This window comes from Pectinophora gossypiella, chromosome 17 (genome assembly GCF_024362695.1).
Source record: "Pectinophora gossypiella chromosome 17, ilPecGoss1.1, whole genome shotgun sequence".
Classification (NCBI taxonomy): domain Eukaryota; kingdom Metazoa; phylum Arthropoda; class Insecta; order Lepidoptera; family Gelechiidae; genus Pectinophora; species Pectinophora gossypiella.
The window spans coordinates 3,906,936-3,922,645 of record NC_065420.1 but is presented as its reverse complement, the minus strand read 5'-3'; the positions used below and the strand labels follow the sequence as shown (position 1 = coordinate 3,922,645).

General features: G+C 37.4%; 1 protein-coding gene across 1 annotated transcript; it reads right to left on the bottom strand.

The window, feature by feature from the left end:
• Positions 1-2,944: 2,944 nt before the first annotated feature.
• Positions 2,945-13,911, bottom strand: LOC126374307 (protein toll-like). Its single transcript, XM_050020854.1, has 8 exons — positions 13,261-13,911; positions 11,242-11,983; positions 10,357-10,535; positions 9,637-9,767; positions 8,101-8,211; positions 6,016-6,435; positions 4,907-5,068; positions 2,945-3,985 (listed from the first exon to the last, which is right to left on the bottom strand). Exons 1-8 carry the CDS (start codon positions 13,421-13,423, stop codon positions 3,269-3,271), a joined length of 2,625 nt encoding a protein of 874 aa, XP_049876811.1. The 5' UTR covers positions 13,424-13,911; the 3' UTR covers positions 2,945-3,268.
• Positions 13,912-15,710: the final 1,799 nt, after the last annotated feature.

The following is a 15,710-nucleotide window of genomic DNA, read 5'->3' as shown; positions in this document are numbered from 1 at the left end:
AGTTTATTATGCTTTTTTCCTGTTTTGTATTCATGTTTACATCGTACACAGCCGCATACACGATCAATTGCGACTGTCAATCATAGTTTTAACTTTGTTTACTATTTTAAATACAATTTGATCAGTTTGGTTACAAAATAGACGAGGTAATTTAAAAGATTCGTAAGTAAGTATTATTAGTTAATTAAAAAGATACTTTTTTCAATTCGATAAGTTCGATTCTTTGAAAAATCATCGATTTATTGATAGTCAATTTTGATTGCAGACGACGTTGGTAATACTCGTATCTTTGTAGTTTTTAATCTGTGGCTGAGAAGTTGCCGCTTGTCTTTTCAGTGGACTGCTTGTGTGCCGTATGACATAAATTGGAAAATACGTAAAAATCAAATTATATGTATTATTAGTGTATTTTCCGTATTTTGACCCTGACGCACGCTGCGTATACGGTCACGAGCATTAATATGTATACACTTTGGTACCATATCACATTAACTTTTTTGACAAATTGAACTGTATGTCTCACTAAATGTCAAATATGTTAGTGCGACAGAGTCCTAAAGTGGGTACATTATATTGCTCATGACTGTACATATCAAATATAGCTCCAGTCCGCCGTCGAGAGCTCGTGTTGCTCTATCGCGACCGTTAAAATATATCTATAAATGATTGTAACACTAGATGGTAGCCGATGCCTATAGGCTTGAGTCTATTTTAGGCATCAGCTGAAATTATTATTTTGTAACTTCAATTATTGTTAAATGGCTTTTTGTGGAAATTATTATTACGTATTACGAGTATTTTATGTAAAATGGCCGGTCACTCGGTGTAGATATTTTAAATGAGGGTCTTTCCATACAGATGGCGCTGTACAGATTTTCCTTCGTTTAACCTTCTAATTTCATGGATAAAAGACATTTGCATCTTGCTTTGCTTTTGGGTATAAATGTTGACCCTTTTTATTACACCCAGGCATAACCACATCTTCCACCCATTATTATTCTGATCAAAATACTTACAGAGAAGGAACATAGGTAGCAATATATAATTCTATACATAATGTGATCCAAATATCAAGCAACAAATATTTTTGTATATGCTTGTGCTATTTATTCACTAACATTGTATTTTGGAATAATTATGTACCCGAGTAATGAGAAAATAAGTAATTATCCCGCTAAAGCTGTACAACTACTTATATTGTTTTTGGTGAATGTTACCTGGAAAGTCTAAGTAAGTCTGGAAGTTCTAAGGGTAGAGGGGTAAAAAAGGGGTGGCAAAGTTTGTATGAAACTTCTATAGTTTTAATAGTAGGGTTTCACGCTTAGGATAAGATGCTTATGATTAAAACACGAATTATTACCAATTATTTATTATTTTAAATATTTTTTTAAACACATCTACCATAACATGGTATGGGAAACTTTGTTATCGACATCTGATATAACTTATTAACTTATAATTAACACTTTGTACAGGGTGTTAGTGACATCGTAACAAAAACTTTGAGGGATGATTCAGGCCATGATTCAAAGTTCATATCAAATGGAATTTTCCGTCGCAAGAGTAAGAAAAAATATTTTTTTAAAATACAAAAATTTTCATGACTTTTCCGACAGGAAATTCAACTTGATATCGATTCAGAATCATGGTCTGAATCATCTGTCAATCAATACTGAGAGGGGTATAGCTGATTATTCTGAGTTAATATCAAGTGATATTTTCCATCGCAAAAGTATATAGAATTGAAAATAAATTAAAAATCTAAAAAAAAACGTGAATTTTACGACGAAAAGTTCCATGTGACGTTAACTCAGAATCATGGTCTGAATCATCCCCCTTAATATTCGTTACGATGTCACTAATACCCTGTATACAAAAAAAGTTGTTTGAAGCGTTTCATATTCTAAAAAATCCTGCCATACTTAGGAACAAATTCCACAAATTCCGTCAATTCGTAGCCTACGATATGGCAGGATTTTTTAGGCTAGAACATATAATAGGTAAGTACATACGAATAGTATAGTAGGTACCTACCGTAAAAGTACTACCGTAAAAGTAATTAAACAAAGATGAGTTAAACGCTTGCACCCTCAGCGGTGGGCACGGATCGTCACGCATTGGGTGCCTCATGACGGGTACAGGCGTCGTAGTAGATCTCGAAAGAGATGGCGTAACGACTTGGACGCTTGCCGGAGGGGCTGGCCAGAAAGAGGAAGGGGAGGCCTATGCCCAGCAGTGGGATCTTGTAGGCTAGATTAGATTAGAGTTAAACGCTTGGCGCGGCGCGATATTAAACCAACACTATGCGGAACTTTCCAGGCTACGTTCCCAAAACCAATATAGATGGCGCTGTAAAGATTATCCTTCGTTTAACCTTCTACTGAAATGATGACCCTTCTTATTACTGAGACCCGGCTCAATTACATCTTCCATCCATTATTATTCTGATCACAATAAAGAGAATCAATATAGGTCTTAGTAACAATTCTATACATAATGTGATCCAAATATAAAGCAACAAGTATTTTATTATAATGCTTCTGCCATAACATTGTATTTTTTAATAATTATGTACCCGACAAATGAGAAAGTAGCTAATTATCACTGTAAATATCGAACGCGCAATCGATACAACAAAAAAAAAAAATTTTTGGGGAACGTAGCCTGGAAAGTCCCTTCTTCTTCTCTTCTTCTATCGTGTGGGTTGTGAGGTGGAATACCAACCCCATCAACCCTGGTGTCAGGGTTACTATTGAACCGCCAAAGGCCCCTGACATGGCTCATGTAACGACTACTAACTTGCATCAGTAAGTAGTATAGTAACGGCTTAACGTGCCTTGTGAAGCACGGATCATCTTACTTTCGGACAATCAGGTGATCAGCCTATAATATCCTAACGTGATTAGTAACGTGAGTAATGATTTTTGTGATAAGTCCCCTCCGAGATTCAAACCCGGGACCTCCGGATCATGAGCCCAACGCTCAACCACTGGACCACAGAGGCCGTTAAAGCCGGAAAGTCCCTCATTGGTGTATATTATCGTTTAGCTTAAAGAGTTAGTTTACTTATCGCATCGCGATAATACGCGAGTGCTATGCTATGGCTACTGGAGTACAGTCATGAGCAATATAATGTACCCACTTAAGGACTCTGTCGCACTAACATATTTGACATTTAGTGAGTCTTACAGTTCAATTTGTCAAAAAAGTTAATGAGACATGGTACCAAAGTGTATACATACACATTAATGCTCGTGACCATACTTATCTAGATTTTGGTTACCATGTCGTTGTTATCAGCCGGTGAACTAGAATTCATATTAACAACATTGGAATCTGACACGCGTTTGTGGGGCATCTCGTAACGCAACTTACCCCAGAACCTGGAATCGTTACATTTAAAATGGTTTCGAGGTAAATGCGGTTTCAGAGTTGTATACAGTAAATCAGAGTACACATCATCTAACACCACTACTAGTAACCTATCAGGGTCCTGTTGTACCGCTGCCATCACCATAAGCTTGAAATCCGCTGAGGAATGCATCGCCCTTAGCAGGTTCCTCGATAGTAAAAGAATCGTACGCTTTGAGAGGTTCACCGACCGTTCCATAGCAGACGGCACCCATTCTCCTAACGTCCAGTTTCTATAATTCACACACACACAGAAAGAGTTCGGTTTCCCCTCCAACTTTGGCAGAAATTCTTCTCTGACATAGTCTGTGTCCTCGTCAGCGAAGAGCAAAAATGCATCGTACTCTTTCCCAGGTTCGTCGTCGGGTTTGTACAGGCATGGCAGGCACAACCCACGGGAGTATAGGAATATTTTCACTTGCCGTCTGTAGAACCATAGGAACAGCGATGTTACAAGTAGTATTAGCAGCAACGCTAATATGATGTATGAGCCGACGTGACACGCCTTGTATGATGTCACAAAATACAATGGCCTCCCAGTATCTATGCACTTTATTGCCTTGAAGTCAACTATCTGGAACAATTGATAAGTTATGTTAGCTTTTTCTTTCCTTTAGGGTTCCGAGCGAATAAAAACATAGAACGTGTGATTTTATGTAAGTACCTAAGTACGTACAGTCATGAGCAATATAATGTACCTACCCACTTTAGGACTCTGTCGCACTAACATATTTGACATGTACTGAGACTTACAGTTCAATTTGTCAAAAAAGTTAATGTGACATGGTACCAAAGTGTATACATATTAATGCTCGTGACCGTACGAGACCTTTATTTAATATTGTTTTGCATCATGTTTCCTCTTTCAGTTATTGCAATACCTGAAATACCTATTTCGCTAGCTGCTCTACATCAAAACAATTTACTCACTAGGGAAGTAGGTACCTAATTGTAAATAAATATCTTTTAATTTTTCCTGTTTCAGGTACTGGTTTGAACTACTTAGGAAAAATGAACAAAAGAACATGTGTGTTTTCAACTTGACAACCTAGTATTATAGATACTTTTTACGAAACGTCAAAACTAAAGTATTCTTTGGAGATATTTTTTTTATTATTGCATGGAAACATGTATATGTCCTGTGACGTCATCAATAAAAGCAGTCAAACGACGCACTCATTGTTATCTAATTCAGAATTAAAATTCGAAAACAAGTCGAAAAGTAAAATGAGATTGATTTTTGATCATCTTAGACTGGCTTTTATTTCTAGATTAGCAATTTAAAATTTATCTTTGACACAGTCAAATACCCTATTAAGTATACATATTAGGCTACTCTGTAATACTGTATGTTTCTTCGTATAATTAATAAATCAATTGATGATTATATAATTGTTTCTCTTTCTATATTTCCTCATTCAGTTACTGAATCATCTTTCCTCAAAGAGTAGTTGAATAGAATTAACACACAGCTTTAAACTTAGATAAAATTTACCTGTTCCCTATGTTTATGCAATGTGTCAAGAAACTGTTTGTTGGCACAGTCGCATATTAGCAAGTTTCCACTCAGCCACACTCGCCGCTCAGGATTTGCAAAAAGACGAGATGTGTCATTCTCGTCCAAACGGGATATCTGGTTGTGTCGAAGGTCGATCCACTGGAAAATTAATCATCATCATCATCATCAGCCCATTAACGTTCCCACTGCTGGGGCACGGGCCTTCCCTATGGATAAGCCGTTGGTCCCGGCTGCATTAGCAGTCGTTAATAACCATCAATCCGCACTGGGCCCGCGTGATGGTTTAAGGCCCGATCTCCCTATCCATCCATAAGGCCCGGAAAATTAATAATTCATAATAATTATTATTAACAGCCTCCGTGGTCTAGTAACACCCTCCGTAGTCTAGTGGTTAGTGCGTTAGGCTCACGATCTGGAGGTCCGGGTTCGATTCCCTACGGGGACATTGTCGAAATCACTTTGTGAGACTGCCCTTTGTTTGGTAAGGACTTTTCAGGCTTGAATCACCTTTTAGATTGTCCGAAAAAGTAAGATGATTCCGTGCTTCGGAGGGCACGTTAAGCCGTTGGTCCCCGCTATTAGCCGTAAAAACACCTCCACCAATCCGTAGTGGAGCAGCGTGGTGGAGTATGCTAGATACCCCCTCCGGTTGATTGAGGGGACGCCTGCGCCCAGCGGGACGTATATATAGGCTGTTTATGTATGTTAATAATTATTGTTTACTTTACCAAACATGCAAACAAATACAATAAAGTTGACAACAATAAATAATGTAGTGACATTTTGTAGCAACGTCAATGTGGGTAGAAAACCAGTGGTCGCCGCACTAAGTACAGCTTGTAATTATTATTAATAATAATTAATCTGCAATAGTCCTCCATGAACCGGGGATTATCTTTGGGTGCACTCTCATAGTGCATACAGGGATAATCGCCGGTTGATGTCACACCACATTTGGAGTAAATGTGAGTGTGTTCTTAACCATTAATGACTACTACAACTAGTAACCAAATGGAAAAAAAAATATTTCCAAAATGACCGCCCTGAGAATCGGAGCCATAAAATATAAAGAATCAAAGCATTACCTCGAGCCATTCGTTGAATTTGATATGTTCTAGTGATTTAATTTTGTCGTTAGAAACGTTGAGACTTATCGTTCTGGCCACATCATTATCGTAAGTAGGATACAATTCGCGACTGTTTTTACCGCTACCACTATGACAGTCGACCCTTGAAATTTTTTTATCCTCTCCTTCGATTTGTGCAATCCTCATGACACACCCTCTTGCTCTTTGTGCTATGTCGCAGTTCATATTTTCGTACGGTTCGTCTATAATTTTTCTTCCGGTGTTCAGGCATCGCAAGTCAGGCGATGACAGAAAGTGTGGCATTTCTCGAATAGTCTTTGCAAGCCAATAGTTAGTGCAATCACAGTTTATCGAGGTCAACCATAATGTCACGTTAGTTGCGTTTTGGTCCTTTGTTCCCCAGAAAGCGCTGAAATTCTAAATTAAATAAAATTTAGGTTAGGTACTTTTGATAAAAGGAAGTCTGAAAGTAGCGCCCGTTAGTGAGAAATTGTGGAGCTGTTGCATGGTATGGGACGTTAGTATTATATGATCTGTGGTATGGGCATGTAATGAGAGGAGGGATGAAAGGCATACAACCAGAAAACTCTTCTTCTTCTATCGTGTGGGTTGTGAGGTGGATGACCAACCACATCAACCCTGGTGTCAGGGTTGTTATTGAGCCGCCAAACGCCCCTGACGTGACTCTAGTAACGACTACGTATTTACATCAGTAAGTAACCGGGACTAACGGCATAACCAGGAAAGTTATGAATATGAATGTGGATGGATGGATAGGGTGGATAGTGGATAGTGGACGACCCAAGAAAGTATGGATGGATTTTGAAGGATATGTGTGTGAAAGGCTCACACCTTTGATGACGATACTGAGATGACGACTGACAGAAATAAACGGAAGAGGAATACATGTTGTGCCAACCACACCTAGAGTGGGATAAGGGCAGGAGGATGATGACTTTTGATAAGAATGACTTAATAGTATTTTATGCAACAGTTGTATAAGAAGGGTCAAAAAATGCGAGTGGCGTGAGTTGCGATGTGAGCCTTGGCGAACATCGCAATAAGAGACGCCACGAGCATTTTTTGACCTAGTTATACAACGTTGCATACAATACTTTTTCTACGACGACGTAATTTTAAACGAAACACAAAAATTTTCCAATTTATTTTCCAACGCGCGGGAAAATGGCGGCAAATGTATACTTTTTTTTTAAAGTATATCTATGGCACCAAACAAAGTAAAGGTGCCAGTTTCCAGGTCAAAAAAAAAACAACAACAATGCTTTTTTGGCGACATTATAGTACAGTTACACTTTGTAAACAATGCTTTTATAGGCCATAGAGCGTACACTTTTTCAAAGAGTTTAATTATGTATGTACTTATATTAGACTTTTTGGTTATTTAAATGCCAGATTAAAGTAGAGGAGTAGAAAAAATAAATAATGAATAAAAAAATAAACAATAATGAATAAATAATAAATGAATAAATAATGAATTTAAAAAATAATGTTAAAATGAAATAGAAAACTAGGTACTTTGGTTGAAAATGTAATGAGACGACTGGACAATAAAGTATTTGAGAGTGTAGATAGAATGCTTTAAGATAAAAGTGAAAATTCTAACAAAGTTAAGTTTTTCAAACTTCACAAATTATGTTCTACATGGTCTTTATTTCTCATACTTACTTATTAAATTTCAGTTGATTGTATGCTAAACTCTGGTAAAACATTTACACATTTATTTATTTATACAAAGTTTTTGTTGTAGTTTGAGGTAAGTGACCTAACCTATATTGGGCTGGTATTCCCTTCGCGGGTCAGACAGGCAGTCGTTTTTGTAAATCGGACCTGTCAAATCGTCAGTTTAGGTAAGCGGACCCCATGTGGAACGGGATTAACGCTAGGGAGATGATGATAATTTATACGAAGTTTACTACAAATAAATTGTTTTTTTCTAGTAATTATATGTAGGTATTTTAAATATTATAAATTTCTTTATGTGTTCTAATATAAATGTAAACATAGCCAATACAAATAGAGAAATCGCTGTTTATGTGAGGCAGGTTTGTAGGTTTTACTTACCCCGTTGCGCAAGAGATTATAATGTGAGCGTCCAAAATTCACATGTTTGATCGGACGACCACGTAAGTCGACTTTCAGTTCCGTAGCGTTGGTCAGAGGTAACTTTTTAAACTGAAAAAAAGAAAGAAATAGGTAGGAACGGTCACGAGCATTAATATGTATACACTATGCACATGTCAAATATAATAGTGCGAAAGAGTCCTAAAGTGGGTACATTATATTGATCATGACTGTACTTATATTTTTTTTACGCAAACAGTCTTATTACCAGCTGTCAATTCTACAGTTTTATACCAATGGTTTTCTACAGATAGCATTTTGCTACTTGGCCAATACCAATTTCATACATCAAGCCCGTGTATGGAAGACATGTAAGTTTCCCAAGACGCAGATACGATCAACCAATATGCATACACTTTGTCACCATGTCACATGATGTTTTTTGACTAATTGCACTGTAAGTCTCACTAAATGTCAAATATGTTAGTGCGACAGAGTTCTCAAGTGGGTACATTACTCATGACTGTACCTCTCTTGGGAATGAATAAGTAACAAAACTTTACTATTGATAAACCCGACGGTTTATGGCGGATTTTCCTCAAACGGTATCCATTACTTTACCATGCAAATGGGTGAATATCTAAATGTGCCAAGTTTGGTGGCGAACTGTCACATAACTTTTTCGCGAAAAATTGGGGAAATTGGGAAAATAGGGAATTGAAAAATTCCTTTGTCATGTCGGAACCGAGGATCCTTTTGGATCTTTTTCATGTCGGAACCCAATTTTTCACGAAAAAACAACATGAAATTTCGCCACCAAACTTGAAATTCTGAGATTCACCCAAATGCGGAGTGCAGAGGGCTCTAATCGGATTGGACGTAATTTTAAGACAATTTCTTGGCGTCATTTACTGTAGTATTTTTATTTACTTACCTACCATATTTAACACATTTCGGATGAAATTTACCACGGACAAATGGAAAGCACTGAGGTCTTTCACCCGGTGCAAAACTCAAACTCAAAAAAAAAAAACTCAACATGTCCGACAAAATAAAAGATCAAGCGCTGTAAGTCGCAGTATTCGTTTGTGTCCTGGTGAGAGCCTTCAGCGCTCCCCATTTGTCCGGCCAAGTAGTTAATGCCATCTGCGTCAAATCTACAATCATTCACGTCAAAAAAAAATATATAGAATTATGTTGTTAACTATATTGCTTCTCTTTATTGTGATCAGAATAATAATGGGTGGAAGATGTAATTGTGTCTGGGTCTATAAGTACCCAAAAACAAAGATAAAAGATGCATAACTACGTCTGTTATCCATGAAATTAGAAGTTTAAGCGAAGGAAAATCTCTACAGCTTCATCTATATTGTTTTTGAGGAACGGAGTCTCAATAAAAGTCCCTCATTTATAGTTTCATCGCTATAAAGTCTTGTGTTCAGCTAAGGGGTAATGTTCTTTCGCTAAGATGTCTTGAAAAGATTAAGACTAACAGGCATTTTGGAGAAATGACAGACTGCCGATGTAGGTACTTACATCAAGTAATGGAATATTTTCTCCTGACGATAAATCCAAATATTTGAGCTTACTAAACTGTACTTTCTCAAGACAATGTACATCCACAGGCATCTTCCGTAATATTAACGTTTCTAAAGATGGTACGTGCGCTGGAAGTATAAAAAGCAAACTTTAATAAGGAATAATACTACGTATAGAATGGCAACTCTCCGCTCCCCACCAGCGGCTGAGCTAGGTTTACTTCACCCCCTCTCGAACATAGTTTAGACTTGAATCGTATGCGCCGCGCATCTACAATAAGTTACCGAAGGATCTGAAGGATGTACCTACTGATGCAAGTTTCATTGGTAAATTAAAAGTGCTACTCACACAAAAAGCTTACTATAGCGTTAAGGAGTTCATTGATGAATGAATAGTGAAGTGTTCTGATCTAGTTCTTATTAAATATTAACTACTTATTGTTACACAAAATATCTTGAATTAAGTATATAATTTAAATTGTTTTTTTTTTATAAAATAATGATGTTCAACTAAACTTAATGTTAATAATGTATGATAGATAAATAATGACAATGTATGATAAATACAAATAAATATATGAATATGAATATGGCGTCAGACGTCACACACACAGATGCGCGTGTCAACGTCAATGTGTAGTGTCTGTGTAAAATGAGGTTGTTTGTATGAAGTGTCCGAGGTGAGCTGTTGCTTAGCTCAATAAGATTTAGTACTTACATGCGAAGTCATTAAGTCGGGTTTGAAAGTTGCAAAATAGGTTGACAAACTGGTTGCCGGTCAGGTTCAAGAACTGCAGTGAGGGCAGCTGCTTCACCAGGTCAAACAACGACCAGCCCTTCAATTGATTGCGTGACAAGTCCAAATGTGTCAAATTTTTCATCAGAGGGAAGTTTGCGCTGGAATCAACGTACTTTTTTTATAAACCTTTATTCGTCTCACATAGCAATCGGCACAGTTATACAAAGAAGATGATAATCCTAATGAAATAATTATTAAATTATTATCACGACATTGTACGGTTACTAATGTGCAAAAGCAATATTATATGTAAGCAGTAAAATAAAGTAGTGATCGGCACATTGTTAATACACGAAATAAAAATAAACAAGTTTTGCATGTCAGTCGACTGCATCACTAAATCTTTGAAGGGGCAATGTTTATTTATACAATAAGATTCCCATTGACATTCAGAATTTACCTTTGAACAACTTTAAGGCAGTAATTAATAAGAAACTTTGTAAAAAAAGGTTATTATAAGATTAGTGATTATTTAGAATACATTCGTGCATGGGATTAACTGTCTGCTAATTGATATTAGGCAGCTAAGTTACTAAATTGTATATATTTTTTTAAAGGACGGCCTTTTGCCGTGGTTTTTTTGCAGCTTCTTTTCCCCGGCTATACAGGTTGTGAGAAGCTGCAGTAGTTTTAGGCGGATGAAACGTTCGTTAGTATGTAAAAACGATGATTCAAAGTGTAACTACTTATATTACCTAACTGAATAAAAATATTTTTGAATTTGAATTGAATTTACAGAAAATAGTTTCAGTTCTAGAGTACAGTTGACAAAAACATACACAACAAACATATACTGCGACTTACAGCGCTTGATCTTTTATATTGTTGTCGGGCATGCTTAATTCCAAGAGTTCTTTCGCCGCGTTGAGTAGTTTATACGGTGGTTCTTTATACTGACTAGACGGCATAGATAAAGTTTGGAGCTTTTTGCAACTTTTGTCGATACCACTTTCCAGAAGGTGGGTTAACGCAAATGCGTTCTTTTGTCTCAATCGTAGCGTGGTCAGCTGGGAGCATTCTTCTGGCCATTCTTCCGGCAAATCTGTTCTGATCAAGTTCAAAATGCTCAGTTCTTGAAGATGCTCACAGATGGGAAGCCAGCTTTTAACAATAGCGAAATTCTGTAATGACAGCACTTTGATGCGCACTGTCTCCGGCGTCGTTGGCACTTCAGATCCCCATATGATCAGTGTGCTCAGATTGGTCATATGTGTCATGAAATCCGGGTTGTCATCAAGTAGACTTGCGGTTCTCAAGTACGGTGCGCTAAGCCAGAGACCTTTTAACGACAAGCCAATCGTGTAGTTCCCTTTTGGCATCGGCGTACGGTTGTAAAACATTGAAAGTCGAAGCATTTCAAGTCTATCAACGTTTACATTGATTGACTTGAGTATCTCCGCAAAAGGAATATCCGTTGGAAGAGTACATTCTTCGACTGTCACCCAACGTGGGGTTACCGTATCAGCAAGGCGTCTGAATACAGTGGTGAAGAGGTAAGGCACTATACATATGAATGACAAAATGCCATTTCCATATTTTATTACACCTGTAATCATCAAAAAGTTTTAGTAATTGCAAATTTTAGTAAATGGAGGAGCTCGGTGGCGCAGCGGTAAACGCGCTCGGTCTGCGATTGTTGAAGTTAAGCAACTTTCGCAAAGGCCGGTCATAGGATGGGTGACCACAAAAAAAAAGTTTTCATCTCGAGCTCTTCCGTGCTTCGGAAGGCACGTTAAGCCGTTGGTCCCGGCTGCATTAGCAGTCGTTAATAACCACCAATCCGCACTGGGCCCGCGTGGTGGTTTAAGGCCCGATCTCCCTACCCATCCATAGGGAAGGCCCATGCCCCAGCAGTGGGGACGTTATTGGGCTGATGATGATGAATTGCAATGAGGGACTTTCCAGGCTACGTTCCTCAAAAACAATATAGATGGCGCTGTACAGACTTTCCATCGTTTAACCTTCTAATTTTATGGATAACAGACATGCATCTTATATCTTTGTTTTTGGGTATAAATGATGACCCTTTTTAATACACCCAGGCACAATGGCGTCTTCCACCCATTATGAGTCTGATCAAAATAAAGAGAAAATAAAAACAAAAATAAAAATAAGAAATATAAGAAATATGGAAATATAGGCAGCACATATACATAATGTGATCCCATTATGAAGCAACAATTATGTTTATATTATGTTGTTTTTGATGTACGAAGTTTGGAAAGTTTCTCAGTTCAGTAGTTTCCTTTTCAGCGGATAAGACGGGTATAACTTAAAATAAAAGTAGTTGCCCTCAAGATCATGTCAATGTGACAGTTCTTATATAAAAACAGGGACTTGAGCATGATCTTGAGGGCAGTCTCAGCTGAGATTAGTTTATTAATGGTGCTAATTCCTGTAAATACCATCTAATTTTATTTTAAGTTATATCTGTCATTTTCTTATCCGCCGAAAAGGAAAGGGACGGGTAATCGACAAGCATAAAATTAATGGAACACACGTCAATTTTAAGCACAAATCTAAACCAACCGTCTAAAAATTTTACATCCGTCAATAACCCGTCACAGTTAAGTAGACAGCACGTCAAACGGATTGCATACCAGCGAGGTACCTTTTGATTCGCCCGGGTTATTCATTCATTTACTCATTCTTCCTAAAATTAAGAGCTGTGAATCATCCGTCCCTTTCCTTTTCGACGGATATGAAAATGACGGATATAACTTAAAATAAAATTAGGCGGTGTCTGCAGGAATCGGGGCCAATGCCACCCTTAGTGTCTGCAAGAATCGGGGCCATTATTAACTTTAGTTTTATGCAACTTACCTTTTTCCTCGTCAAAGATAGAAGTATGACGTAAAATTTTCCACGTAAAGCCGTCTTGAATTTCTTCAATATCATACTTTATATCAATATCATCGTCAATATCATCATTTGCCGCAACACACACTACTAACACGGTTATAAAGTAACAAAATAAATTAAACATTTTGTTTTAAAACAATAAAGTAGATCTTACTGAGTATTTTATACTTTTTAATTGACACTGCATTCTCACCGGTGATTCTTACGCATATGAGGAGGTTCGAATTATAAACTTAATATAAACACAACAATATTACACATTTTTCCTGTTATTCTGCATTCCGTTATTCCCACAAGTTATCGCGCGCGGCAACTTTTATCGCGTTTGAAACTTTAGTTATTAGTTAGATTTATTATTTTCATTTATTGATTACTAAAACAATACATACTTTAAGATCTTTAAGTCAGAGAACGCAACGTCTTATCTTACGATGTTTACCATTTTATAACCTAAAAACGTCACAATCGAACTGGGAACTGGTAAGACAGGTTGTACGGTAGGTAGGTATGATACCTTAACATAATTTCTGCGGACTCAGCGACCTACTTTCCGTGTGCAATAAACATCGAAAGAGATAATACGCATGTGTTTCCTGTACAACTTCTAACTTACATACACTCCACTATCAAACTGCTATAAATACAACTTTACTAACTTCAAGACTGCGAGCTGTGAACTGCGGTCCGTACACAAGTTTTTTAATAAATGCCTGACAAAATATACACCGCAATAATCTCTGTGATTAAATTGCCCGTAGGTGTTAGCAGGCGTTTGAAGTTTTTTATCTTTTCTTCTTCTATCGTGTGGGTTGTGAGGTGGAGTACCAACCTCATCAAATCTGGTGTCAGGGTTACTATTGAGCCGCCAAAGGCCCCTGACATAGCCCATGTAACGACTACTTTCTTATATCAGTAAGTAGTAACCGGGACCAACGATTTAACGTGCCTTCCGAAGCACAGATCATCTTACTTTCGGACAATCAGATGATCAGCCTGTTATGTCCTAAACAAAATAGGGACCACAAAGTGATTTTTGTGATAATTATGTCCACCGGGATTCGAACCTGGAAACTCCGGGTCGTGAGCCCAACGCTCAACCACTGGACACGGAGGTCGTAATTTATTTAGGTACATATTTACCTATTTATTTGTTTAAACTAACTTCATTGTTAATGTGACCACGATGTTTCGGTGTTACAATGGGCCATGGTTGCGATAAACTAATAAGAGTAGGCAGGTACCAAAAACTCAGTGTGGGTACATAGGTATTTTAAACTACTTATATCTTATTTTATAGGCGTTTCTAAAAGTTAGAACAGAAGAGACATACCTACAAACAATCGTTTCTTGGTTGCAAAACGATTAACAGTGTTAACTAAAATTTCGGGAGTGATCAGTCAGTAGATTTGAACAGAACTGCTTCTGTGGTCCAGCAGCTCAACGTTGGGCTCATGATCCGGAGGTCCCGGGTTCAAATCCCGGCGGGGACATATCACAAAAACCAATTTGTTATCCCTAGTTTGGTTAGGACATTGCAAGCTGATCACCGGATTGTCCGAAAGCAAGTTGATCTGTGCTTCGGAAGGCACGTTAAGCCGTTGGTCCCGGTTACTACTTACTGTAAGTAGTCGTTACATGAGTCATGTCAGGGGACTTTGGGAGCTCAATAAAAACTCTGAGCTTTTTCCACCTCATAACCCACACGAAAAAAGAAGTCAGTAGATACCAAGCTTTCGTTACGGGCTCCTCCGTGCTTCGGAGTGCACCTAAAATTCTGATAAAAAGAATAAAAACAGCATGAATTGTATTTTCAACTTTATTGTTTTACTTAACTTACAACTATATTTAATTGGTCACATTTTTTACATTATAAGGTTTTAAACTTATTCGTACTTACATAATAATCTCACATTTACTTTCCATACTACTTACAAATTGCAATTTAGAAAGCATCGTAGCTTTCATAATCATCATCTCCTAGCATTATTCCGTTTTCACAGGGTCCGTTTATTTAACCTGAAGATTTGACAGGTCCGGCTTTTTACAGAAGTGACTTAACACGTACTTGACGAATATAACACGGACTTCACGTAGCTTTTCATAATTAACAAGAAAAAAAGACTCATCATCAATTTAAGACCCACGCTCTTGTCGGTGCAGCATTTTCCATGCTACTTTTTTAGGGACAAATAGGGCAGTGGTTTCCCTCTTGCCTTCCGCCCCAAAAACTTCCTTAATAAAAGAATTCCTCCTGAAAATCAATAAAAAGAAATAATCGCAATTTAAATAAGCTTAAGGCATCATTTTCAAAGCTAAAAATAGTAAGATCTAGTCCTCATTCAATGGCGATAAAAATATATAACCATGTCCCAAATGATATAAAGAATATGCAGGCGAATAAATTATTTTCC

Excerpts from the sequence above, each read along its gene's own strand:
- LOC126374307 (XM_050020854.1), bottom strand. The coding sequence starts at position 13,423 with ATGTTTAATTTATTTTGTTACTTTATAACCGTGTTAGTAGTGTGTGTT. Across the intron at positions 9,768-10,356 it reads CCGACTTAATGACTTCGCAT|CGCACGTACCATCTTTAGAA; the intron begins GTAAGTACTAAA and ends TTATACTTCCAG. Across the intron at positions 8,212-9,636 it reads AAAATATTCCATTACTTGAT|TTTAAAAAGTTACCTCTGAC; the intron begins GTAAGTACCTAC and ends TCTTTTTTTCAG.